Source organism: Podarcis tiliguerta (genome assembly GCF_965153285.1).
Source record: "Podarcis tiliguerta genome assembly, chromosome: 7".
Classification (NCBI taxonomy): domain Eukaryota; kingdom Metazoa; phylum Chordata; class Lepidosauria; order Squamata; family Lacertidae; genus Podarcis; species Podarcis tiliguerta.
The window spans coordinates 70,198,791-70,211,608 of record NC_139540.1 but is presented as its reverse complement, the minus strand read 5'-3'; the positions used below and the strand labels follow the sequence as shown (position 1 = coordinate 70,211,608).

The 12,818-nt window shown below is 42.8% G+C and overlaps 1 protein-coding gene across 8 annotated transcripts in view; it reads right to left on the bottom strand.

Annotated features, from left to right (window-relative positions):
* CDH10 (cadherin 10) overlaps positions 1-12,818 on the bottom strand; it is a 376,032-nt gene that overhangs the window by 77,076 nt on the left and 286,138 nt on the right. For 7 of the 8 annotated variants that reach the window (XM_083449431.1, XM_083449433.1, XM_083449430.1 and 4 more), the window contains exon 2: positions 7,191-7,566. The exons of the other annotated variant lie outside the window; for it this stretch is intronic. In XM_083449431.1, the coding sequence (XP_083305557.1) occupies positions 7,191-7,421 (231 nt within the window). In that variant the 5' untranslated portion in view covers positions 7,422-7,566. The remainder of the gene's footprint in view (positions 1-7,190; positions 7,567-12,818) is intronic. 8 annotated transcript variants of the gene reach the window in all.

Here is a 12,818-nt window from a genome sequence, read left to right as displayed (position 1 = left end):
ATCCATTTAAAGCACATTGTAATGGTTCTAGGGATTGCTCGTGCGTAAGCTGATGCTTATCTCCCCGGCTGGGTGCAAACACCTGGCTGGGTTGCCTAAGTGAACCTTTTCTGTCCGGACAGCCACTCACCCGTGGCTGACTCAATCGCTGGCAGAATCCGTCAGTGGGCGTTTCTTAAACTTCTTCCAGCAAAGAAGCTCTTTGACGCCTAGTCTTCTCCTACTCTCTCTGCGTGAAAGCCTTCTGCACAAGGAGGGCGTGGGCAATGGAGGACCCCTACTCTCCCCGCTGGTCCCAGGCAAGGAGTCATGGGACCACCTTGCCGCTTCCCCCATCTGCCCCCCTTCTCCACTGGTGCTACGCTGATTCTCTTCCCCAGATGATGGGCTGCTTCTCCCAATCCCTGGACGCTCTCTGGAATCCCTCTGGCTTTTGCTCCCTCCCTCCGGCACTGATGGCAGTTCTCTGACACACATTTAAATCAAAAACAGCCCCAAACAATCTGGGGAACTGATTCTGTACCCCTGCAACAGTTCTGTCCCTTATCACTTCCCTCGCTTCTCCTAAACTGGCCGAATGACCCAGATCCTGTCAAGACTTGACTACACACTATCAAGGGAAGAGGCCAGGATTTAGCTCATCCTTCCAACTGAAGCTCTCAATGCTAAACATCTGTGAGGAACATGGTTCTCAAGTTTTCTAGTGGCTGAAAAGTCTGGTTCTGTCATGAAACAAGGTGAAGCAACTTTCTTCAGGCAGCAGGAGAGGGGAGATAGAGGAAGGCAAGAATTGGTGTCGGACTACCACAGCAATTTTTAAAAATTATTCAGGGGGCACTATTTGGATGTCTCTTCGGGAATGAAAATGTCTGGGGCATGTACTCACTATTGAGCTAAGTGGACAGTCTAAAATACATGAAATGTTCCCAAGAATGACAGTGTCTGGAAGAATTGGTGGTCTGAGAAAGCTGCCTTCAGAGACACATATTGCCCATTGCTGGTATTATCTAGAAGCCTAATGAGCTTCTAAAAGACAAACACTCCAGCATTCCTCAAACACCTTGTTTGAAAACCATTGGATTAGGACATGAATGCAAGGATATGGTCTAGCAAAGAACATTTTGCACAAATCCATGTGTATATATCAGTTTGCATCGGTAGCGGACAGTGTAGTGTGTGGGGGTGCTCATCTGAACTCATGAGGTCCAGCGCCGAGGGCCCTCGCTGCAAGAAGCCAAGTTACAGGGAACCAGGCAGAGGACCTTCTCAGTAGTGGCACCCACCCTGTGGAACGCCCTCTCACCAGATGTCAAAGAGAAAAACAACTACCAGACTTTTAGAAGACATCTGAAGGCAGCCCCATATAGGGGAATTTTTTAACGTTTGATGTTTATGGTGTTTTTATATTTTGCCAGAAGCTGCCCAAAAAGGCTGGGACAACCCAGCCAGATGGGCGGGGTATGAATAATAAATTATTATTATTGACAGTCCAATCACTGCTGCTTACAGGAAGGAAGAGGGAGAAGGGCCAAACAGCAGGGAGGTTGGTGCAGTGCAAATGCACCAGTGGAGCCAGTCTGATGTTTCTGCTACTGCATCAGAACTGCACTGCTCTTCCTGACACCTTCCCCCCCTCCAGGTTAGCCACAGTGCTTAGTTGTTGATGATGGTGATTTTATTATTTGAACCCTGCCCATCTGACTGGGTTGCCCCAGCCCTTTTGGGCAGCTTCCGGCAAAATATAAAAACACCATAAAACATCAAACGTTAAAAAATTCCCCTATATGGGGCTGCCTTCAGATGTCTTTTAAAAGTTGTGTAATTCTTTATCTCCTTGAAATCTGATGGGAGGGTGTTCCACAGGGCGGGTGCCACTACCGAGAAGGCCCTCTGCCTAGTTCCCTGTAACCTCACTTCTCACAGAGGGATCCGCCAGAAGGCCCCTTGTTTTGTTTGCTTATTGTTCCATGAGTTGGTGGTGTCCAATGTGAGCATTGTGCATATGCGCATTCACCCACAAAAAACAATCATGATGTGATTTCATTATCAATGACAGTAACCTAGACTGCACTCCAATACACAGTTGCTTGGAATGTACCCTAGTGAACTCAGTGGAGTTTTACTTCTCAGTAGATGTACAAAAGATTAAGTCACAAAACAAATATATGATGGGATTGCATGATGACAACAATTGTCCTTTGTGTTGTAATTGCATTCAACTTACTCATATTTGTCTGCAGGAAAGTGCCCAGTAGTCTCAACAAAGTTTGGGGAGAAAAAAATAAACAAATGAACCCCAAAGATTAACAATGCTTTTCCATATACAGGTAGTTTGGTATCCAAAAATCTAGTCAGGGAAATGATGGGGGTAATTTGGAAAGCATCCTTAAAAAGAAGAAACAAAGGCAAGTAAAGAATTGTTAATACAGTGATACCTCAGGTTACATATGCTTCAGATTGCATACGCTTCAGGTTACAGACTCCGTTAACCCAGAAATAGTGCTTCAGTTTAAGAACTTTGCTTCAGGATGAGAACAGAAATCGTGCTCCGGCGACGCGGCAGCAGCAGCAGGCCCTATTAGCTAAAGTGGTGCTTCAGGTTAAGAACAGTTTCAGGTTAAGTACAGACCTTCGGAACGAATGAAGTACTTAACCTGAGGTACCACTGTAAATGAAGCCATCAGCCAAGAGCTTTTGTTCCTTGTTATTTTTCCTCAAAGTAAAATCCATGCAACCAAGTTTCTAAAAGAAGCTGCAAACATCCAAATAGGAAGAAGTCACTTTAGATCTTGGGTAGGAAGTGTTGATCAGAATTGTTGATTACTAACACCAACTTTCACTTACAAATAAGCTGTGGCCTCTGAGAATTTTGCCGCTATCTAGTGCCATGTTCCTTTGGTGTTAATGAATGAGAAACGTTCGGCTTCCTTCCTTCTTCCTTGCACCCCAGCACCTCATTATTTCTGAGTACGCTTTATAGATGGGAAACTGAAGCCCTCTTGTAGAACACTTACAAACACATTAACATTTCCTCACAATATGTTATCCGTTAGGCACTCCTGTGGTTAGTTCTATTACATTTGCGGGAATCATCCCCCAGGGTCCTTGTTCATTGGCCTCATTGGACGTGTTAAAGCTGTCAAACCATGAACTGCACTCAATTGCGGTGAGAGTTGGCTTGGATTTTGCAACCATTCCTAGGAGTAAGTGTGGCTCACCACATTGTGAAAAATAAGGAAGACGTTATGAGAAAATGGCTCAAATTCCTTGCATGGGCCAAGTCAAGGCTTGAATTTTCTACCTCCTATGCCTATATTATCCAATTGTTTTATAGTGCATAGTTTAACAATATATTTAAGACCAAAGTACAGTGGTACCTTGGTTCCTGAATGGCTTAGCTGACAAACAAATTGGTTCCCGAACTCCACAAACCCGGAAGTAAGTGTTTGGCTTTGCGAAGGTTTTTCAGAAGCTGAACGTCTGTTGTGGCTGTTGGCATTGTTTCTGGGGCCAATCAGCCAATCAGAAGCCGCACCTTGGTTTTCAAATGTTTTGGAATTCGGACGGACTTCCAGAATGGATTCAGTTCAAGAGCCAAGGTTCTACTGTACATATTGTGTATTCACATTTTTATTTTTTTTTAAGATCATGCTTTCGTTGGCCCCTTGTATATCTGAAGAAAAAGCCCAATTCTGGAATGTGCTCCCTTACTCAGATCAGGACTCCACTCCTGTTACCTGCTGAAAATCCTTCCTCTTGCAGTTGTTCACCCTCAAAGATGTTTTGAACATTATCAGATCTTATGTTTTAGCTCTGGAGTACTCAATAAATTGTTTTTTTATGAGCTTCCTTAGCCAAAGAGGACAAAATGATCCCCCCCCCCCCATTCAATTTGGCCTATCTGAATTAATAAAGCATATGTAATATGGCATGTTACATTACATTATGTGAGGTTATTTGAGTTGAGTGTCTGTTCTGGAGCAAAGCAACATAATGCAATGTGGATGTTTAGTCAGGGTAATGTGGCATAAATGGAATGCTTTCAGGCTAGCTTCCACTGTTATATGACTTATTGCAAATCCATATTTATCTATTTTTGTTCCCTTCCAAGAGAATCTGCTGCTTATCAAAAGGCATAAAATATAATATCTCCATTCATAGATGCAAAAATATTTTGCTAATTAGCAATAGAGATGAACGGTTTGAGGAAGGAGAAATCTCCTGTTTCAAATGCCAGAGTTTGAATGCGCTTGAATAACCTCAGCTAGAAAATTTGCACAGGAGCACAAAGCCTTCTGGCTATCCCTGAATGGCTCCAAATGAGTCGCTGATGCTGAGAATGGCACACTAATTTGTAGGCATAGATCTGTGTGAATAGTTCCCCCAACTATTTGAATTGTTTTGTGGTCTAGTGGCCCTGTACCAAAACACAATTCCCTGGAAGTTTTCTACTAATTTCACTGGGGCTGAAATCCAACTGCACATAGATTTGAAGCATGAATCTACTTGAACTCAGCAAAAATAGAGAAAATGTCCACAAAGCCAGGCAGCAAGTCCACTATAATAACTAATTCTGATCTTTGTTTTGAGTATACGCAGCTGAGCAACAAACCCAATATATGAAAAAGAGAACATCACTGTTTTAGCCAGACAGTCTTCATCAAGACCTGCTAACATGGTTAGGATCAGGCTATAGGAGCATGAAATATCTTCAAACCTGTTCTTGTATATATATATATATATATATATTTAAAAAACAATGACTTGTCATTTCTTCCCCTGAAATATCCCTTTGCCAATGTGTATAGATATTTCTCTAGATATTATATAATTAGGCCATCAATATTCTCTGCATAATGCTGGGACCCAGTCCTTCTATTTGATTCCAAATAGGTGTTATAAATACTTGTGGGAGTATTTACTGTGGAAATAGGTATTAGAAATACTGTGGAAGACAGGAGTGCCTGCCATGCTCTGGTCCATGGGGTCACGAAGAGTCGGACATGACTAAACAACAACAACAAGTTATTATAAATATCAAAAGAGTTCCATCCAGAGCTATTTTTCTAGATAAAGATGTGCCGGAGCTTACCATGAACTTCTCTCTTGTTCTCATAGATTGGCAATGGTTCCCACCTGAGAGGTGCTGGAGCTGAGCTCTGGTGAGTTTTGGCTGAAAGAAATCCCTGGTTCCCACAGTCCCAATCTAGTTGTGGAATCCTCTCCTAGATTTCATGATGCCATAATTGTGGCCCCGAGGGCAATTTATGGTTGCTACAAGAAATGCACCCTCAAAGGACACACAAGTAACTCACCAGTGTTGGTGTGCATTTCTACTGTAACATTGGAAGTGGTGTCTCTTAGATCTTCCTGACAGCGATATGCAAGAGTCATCTCCAGAATCTAGGGATTTATCCATAGGGAAGATACACACGGCCAATTCTGACATAGAATCACTCATGTATCATCTCTGAGTGTTTCCAAGCATGGATTTTATCTGACATTCTACTATGGAAGGTTACAAACTGATAGGACTTCGGGTAATGTAATCTACAGGCCTCTCTGCACATCTAGTGTAGTAGTTTTCAGACTTTCTCCTCCAGTGAAGCCTTTCCATATTGACGCACCCAATCAGAAATCGCTAAATGTACTGCACACAGAAACAAGCATATTGCTGAGAATTATGCTCACTGAGATCATAGGAGCGAGCTCCTAGGGGCTGAGGTCCCTTCACCCCCAATAAAATATTTGAGGAGGCTGCCACCCCCCCAAGTTGATGGACGTTACCATTTAAATGGTGTGTGTGTGTTGAGAATTTGGTTTTCTAGCAGCTTTTGGAGTGAACAATTAGTAGGCTGGCAACAAGCCAAGTTAAACAGAGTACATGAGAAAGTCTGCTTGGAGATAAAGGAAGCCTAGCAACAGGTGGTGATTGGCTAAGTTCTTCCTTATAAGCAGAATAACAAAGCAGTTTTCTTGTTGTAGTTCTGGAGTGTTGAAGTTTGGAAAGAAGTTTGAATCTAGTCTGTGTATACAGTAACTTGTACCAAGCTGTGCTTTACTCAGCTGTATATAATAAAGCTAACTAAAAATCAAGTTACTAGTCAAGCAAGTTCTGTTCCTGTTCGTCATCCTGGAATTGTACAATTTGGCAGCTGGTAGCAAGAGTTTTGATTGAGATCCATCAACAGTGTGCACACCACGTCAAGTGCTCAGTTATGTCAGCTTACCTGCCCCCCCCCAACATTTTTTTCAAGTTGCTACCCCTGACTGAGCTCATGAGGGACAATGGCCAGGTCTGTTCAGCCTTAATGTTACTTTGATTTGATTAAGAATGAACCCTACAGCATACCATGTATTTGTTTGTGGCCTGTTCATTGCAGGGTAATTGATAGACACCATTTATGAAAGTCTGGGTAACTAATTTTCCAAGGAACCCCCATCAGGGCTTTCCTAGTGTATGGCATGTTGTGATAATGGAGTGGTAGGGATGGTGTCAGCTGCTATGCAAACTTTTCATATTTGAGGAAGATTTAATAAATCTAGGTCACATGCAGTTTGGCTACAGGTATTAAATCACTGAAATGGCCACCTACTGCAGCCAGATTTTGTGATACATAAATGATACTTAGGATAGGGTCCTATAAAAAATACTTGGAAATCTATAGTACTGCACTAGAGCTGCAATTTTCTTTCAAACCAGGAGAAATACTTGAGAATAAGGCTTTGCCCTTTTTTAAACCTATGCTTCAGCTGAACATAAAACTCTTTCACTCATGAAATTACTAATCCAATTTTTCACTTCATGTTAAAACAAAAATTCTGAACAGGTTTGTTAGCAAGGGTCACCTTTTTCATCAGAGGAAGGGTCAATGTTGGAAGATGAAGGATAGTTTGTGTTCCAGAGTAAGGTGTACAAAGTATAAAAGTTAAGTCATACTCAAAAATGCTGCTTTTTGTGTACAAAAATCAAATAAAAAAATTCAAAAATCACACAATTATTTATCCACATTAGAACATGGGTGTTTCAATCCAATATTCCCATTTCCAAAGCATTTGGTTTTATTTTTTTCAACAGAACAAACAAAAGGTCTCTATATCTTTGAGAATGAAGTCCTCAAAGATAATTTCCTACCATTAAATCGCTGCAATGCATAAGAAGAATAGGAGAAGATATACATATGGCCTACCTTGCCTACATATTGGTTATCTGAGCCGGTATATTCCTCCAGCAAGAAGAACTGGTTCCACATCCAGCCTCGCTTCTGGCGGTGCAGAGCTTTTCCTTCATTCCCTATTCCACGTGCAGCAAAACTTTTGGGCTGCTGGTCCGTAGTCCTGCTGAATACCATGGCTGTTAAGCAGGGGTGGAGCAGGCACACCCAGAGTAGTACCACCAGCAAGCCTTGTTGTATTATCATGGTTCTCCTCTGCTGACTGTCTTCTCAAGTGCCTTTGGCTGCAAGTTGGACACTTTGCCTTCAACTGAGCTCTAGATATTCTTCAGTGGAACGTGAAGCCAAGCTGTTTATACCAGCTCATCTCTCGTCTGGGCATATCCAAAATCTGAAAAGGAAACAGCAAGAGAGAAAGAGAGAGAGAGAGAGAGTGCAATACAGTTACAGATATATAATTGCAAGCTAAAAATGTTCCCTTTGTTTGCATTAGATTTCACATTGTTCCTGGCAGAATAGCTGTAAAATCTTACAGCAAATTGGTTAGCTCCCCCAAGCATAAAACAAACAGCTGATGTGGCAAGTATAAAGGTTATCTAGAAACTGTCACCTAATCAGAGCTTTGTAAAATATATTCAGCATGAAATGCTCGGGAAAAATGAATTGTGCAGATAAACGCAGTGGCGTAGCGTGGGGGGGTGCAGGGGGGGCCGGCCGCACCGGGCGCAACATCTGGGGGTTAGGGTTAGGGGGCACAAATCCACGGGTTAGGGGGTGCAAATCACTTGCATTGCCCCGGGTGCTGACAACCCACGCTACGCCACTGGATAAACGTGTTTTCCTCTGCCCCTCACCAACTACTCTTACCTTTAACTTTTGTATTTAAGGTCGTTGAAGAACATTCATCATGTAGACTAGGGGATCTGCACCATTGGCACTTACATATTAAATACTGCAGTCTTTACTTGAAATGTTTTCCACCTGATTTGACTTACAAGTAACCCAGTGTTTTATTAATCTTGTTACCAAGAGGCACTTAAAGGCTAATGCAAAGGCCGTTTTCGAAACCACAGAAATGGTGGAATACTAGTTCCCCAGGGTGCTTTAAATGGCAAAAGAGGACATCATATGCATCGGAAGAAATACAACATGACAAGAAGCAAACTTTCTAAGAGAGAGAGTTTCTGGGATGCAAAGTTCCAGCAAAATCCAACGCAGAATACAAAGCCAATGTAAATGGAAGGACTGATGAAATGGAAGGTGGCCTTTGTTTTTTTGCCATATTGGATATACAGGGTCAAGCGCTGCATCCCAAAGACATGTCTTTACTTGTTCCTAAAATATTTATTAGGAAATTAGCAAATTGGAACTCCAATTTGTGCTCTCTTGTCCGTTAACTTCTTTGGCAACACTAGCTCACAAGGGTATTAGAATGCCTAAAATGCAACTATCTATGTTAAAGTCAGACGTAGTGGTCAATCAAACTTTTGGCAGCTGCCTATTGTTGAACTTCTTGTTGTACTATAGATAGGTTCTACGTGATTTTGATACGACAATTTAGGATGAACCTACATTGAACTGATTTGCTCCATGCCCACCCAGGTAAAAGGTAAAGGTACCCCTGCCCGTACGGGCCAGTCTTGACAGACTCTAGGGTTGTGCGTCCATCTCACTCAAGAGGCTGGGGGCCAGCGCTGTCTGGAGACACTTCCGGGTCACATGGCCAGCGTAACATCGCTGCTCTGGCGAGCCAGAGCCGCACACGGAACGCCGTTTACCTTCCCGCTGGTAAGCGGTCCCTATTTATCTACTTGCACCCGGGGGTGCTTTCGAACTGCTAGGTTGGCAGGCGCTGGGACCGAGCAACGGGAGCACGGGAGCACACCCCGCCGCGGGGATTTGAACCGCCGACCTTTCAATCGGCAAGCCCTAGGTGCTGAGGCTTTTACCCACAGCGCCACCCGCGTCCCATATGCCCACCCAGGAGCCCTCCCTAAAAGCTGAAGTTCAACACTTCTCTCCACATCCCTCTGCACCTTTCCATAACTTTGCTTATCTTTGAACTTGCATAGCCCAGCCGGGTAGAGTGTGGTGCTGATAATGCCAAGGTTGCAGGTTCATATATATGAATTTTCTGTTTTACATTTTAGAATATTCATTTATCCAACTTTAAAATATCAATGACTTCCCTTCTCCTACTGGTGGTTTCCCTACTGGTGGTTAACCCTTCCAAGACTCCTGCAGATGGGCAGGAGTCAGATATAGTTGTGTGGTTTCCAATGCCTAAGCCAATACCACTCACATTCTGTAACCAATAAAGTTGTGGCCTTTTTTCACCCATTAACCTAAAATACTGCTTCATGTGTCTTTATTCCACTTCCCGGGTGGGTTTGGGACCTTGGCACGCAAAGGAGGAGTCATGGAAGCCTCTGCATCTCATCCCACTCTCAATGACATACCTGGGAGTACACAGGGCCACATTTTAATATAGAGTTATCTGAGCTGGATTAAATTTAGGGCATCAAGCAGATACTCTCCAAAGTAATCCACTTTAACACCCCCTTCTGAATCAGATGAGGGAGCTATGCCCATTATTACAGTACTTCAAAAAAAGAAAAGAAAAAAAGGTTTCTCCAATAATGAGGCTTGCCTTGACCGATTAACAATGTATACGCTTTGCAAATCGTTTTGTTCCCTAGAAATGAATTAGCAATCAGTAGACTCTGTAATTCTAAGTGCAAAGCCCTGACCTATATCACTTTATATAATACAGAGTATTAGTTAGAAATTACTGCTGTTTTTTTGAAAAAAAATATGGTTTTGTGTTTTCCTGACAAACTCACACTTCAATTTTCAATAGAAGGTTTTGCAATGAGTTTAGTACTATAACCAAACCATGACAACCACTTTGCCTGCTTTGATCATCATATTTTTAGAGCGGTGTTTGTGAACCAAGGGGGAAGCTAAGCCCAGAGAGAGGGCATACAAAAATCTTGCAGGGGGTGAGTGTTCCTCCCAGAAAGTACAGTGGTACCTTGGTTCTCAAACTTAATCTGTTCCGGAGGTCCGTTCCAAAACCAAAGCATTCCAAAACCAAGGTGTGCTTTCCCACAGAAAGTAATGCAAAATGGATTAATCCATTCCAGACTTTTAAAAACTACCCCTAAAACAGCAATTTAACCTGAATTTTACTATCTAACGGGACCATTGATCCATAAAATGAAAGCAATAAACAATGTACTGCAGTCACACAATCAGTCAATCAATCAGTAGCTGAACTGTGTTCCACAGTAAAAAAAAAAAAAAAGAGCTGCAAACACAAAAACACAAAATAAATAGCAAAAACAGAAGTTTTGCACTCAAAAGCAGAGTACGTTTGGCTTCTGAAAACAGTTCAGAAACCGGAACACTTACTTCCACGTCTGCAGTGTTTGGGTTCCAAGCTGTTTGAGTACCAAGGCATTTGAGAACCAAGGTACAACTGTTTAAATTAAAGTCACAATTTTTCAATCCATTTGAAAATTCAAATAAAGTAATCTGGGGAGCCAGGTTTGAAGAGTGGGGGTTATGTTAGCAAAAGGAGGCATGGGTTTAAAAGATTGAGAAACAGTGTTTTAGACAAATCAGAGGACATGCAATAGTAAGTTGGAAATCCACCTGAAAGAAATAAGAAAGGTGCACATCAACCTGAGACAACTTCACCCTTCCTGGAGTTCCAGGAACTCTTCTTCCTGGAGCCAGTTTTGGACTACGACCTGTGAAACCAGAGTTCAAAAATGCACTCAGCCACCAAGCTCACTGGGTGACTTCAGCCTCATTTATTGTGGGAATAAATGGGGAGGAATACCATGTATGCTAGGGATGTCGGTGGTGCTGTGGGTTAAACCACAGAGCCTAGGGTTTGCCAATCAGAAGGTTGGCGATTCGAATCCCCACGATGGGGTGAGCTCCCATTGCTCGGTCCCCGCTCCTGCCAACCTAGCAGTTTGAAAGCACAAAGTACAAGTACAGTGGTACCTCAGGTTACATACGCTTCAGGTTACATACGCTTCAGGTTACAGACTCTGCTAACCCAGAAATAATGCTTCAGGTTAAGTACTTTGCTTCAGGATGAGAACAGAAATCGTGCTCTGGAGGCGCGGCAGCATCAGGAGGCCCCATTAGCTAAAGTGGTGCTTCAGGTTAAGCACAGTTTCAGGTTAAGTACGGACCTCCGGAACGAATTAAGTACTTAACCTGAGGTACCACTGTAGATAAATAGGTACTGCTCCAGCGGGAAGGTAAACAGCATTTCCATGTGCTGCTCTGGTTTGCCAGAAGCGGCTTAGTAATGCTGGCCACATGACCCGGAAGCTGTACGCCAGCTCCCTCGGCCAGTAAGTGAGATGAGCACCACAACCCCAGAGTCATCTGTGACTGGACCTAATGGTCAGGGGTCCCTTTACCTTTACCTTTACCTTTGCCGTATATACCACCTCAAGGTCCTTGGAAGAAAAGTGGGATATCGTGATCTAAAAAGTAGGGGTAGCAGCTCCCAGTCTTGGGTACTAGCATTAAATTCTGGTTGGTGTAGCTTCAGCTGCGGTTATTAAAATAAACCAGAGTAGTTCTCAGAGTATTCAGTTACTCTCTCTCTCTCACACACACACACAAATACACACAGGTATTTTACAAATTACTGCCTTTTTTTTTTTAATCTGCATGTGACTTAAAGAATGAACTACAAATTAGGAAGCTTCAGATCTTGCATCTGCATAGGTGGCTTTGAACAAGGCACGCTCATTCAACTGAATGGTTGTAAGCATTGTTGGGGCAATTAAGAGAAAAGTGTTTCAAATATTCTAAATAAAACAATGGAGAACCTTTGAACTACAACTCTGTTGAGCCCTGACCATTGGCCATACTGGCTGGGGCTAATGGGATTTGGAGTCAACAGCCTCTGTATTGCCACAGCTTTCCCACCCCTATTTTAATGCATGGGATAAGCATGGTTGTGCTGCTGTGATACATACTGGACTGAATTCATGTTAACCGTACCCTTTTACTTCTTACCCAACTCATCTGTTGATTAAATACGAAAGTTGAGCTTCATGCGTCATCTGAAAGTGACAGGGATATTCACACCAAAACTACTGAAAACAATGTGCATTTTTGCATAGGCCAGAACTTGCAGCAATGAGTCATTCAGCTTAACGTCGAATTGTAAATGATTTGTAGCCTAGTATAATGTGCATTTTTTAGGGAATCAACTGAGCTGTCTTCTCTCAAAGAAGATGCCTGTAGACCATATCTAATGAGTATAACAGCTTGAATGACACAGATTGGAATCCAAAATACTATGCCAGTTACAAGTTGTTACATTTCCCCTGAAGTCAAAATTACTTGATATATGGTGGGGGGGCTATGTGCCCATAAAAATGCGTGTGCGCACACACACATATACAGCTCTAATGCAGGCTATTAAAAAGGTAAAGGATCCCTGGATGGTTAAGTCCAGTCAAAGGTGACTATGGGGTTGAGGCACACATTTCGCTTCAGGCCGAGGGAGCCAGCTTTTGTCCACAGACAGCTTTCTGGGTCATATGGCCAGCATGACTAAACAGCTTCTGGCACAATGGAACACTGATGGAAACCAGAGCACAC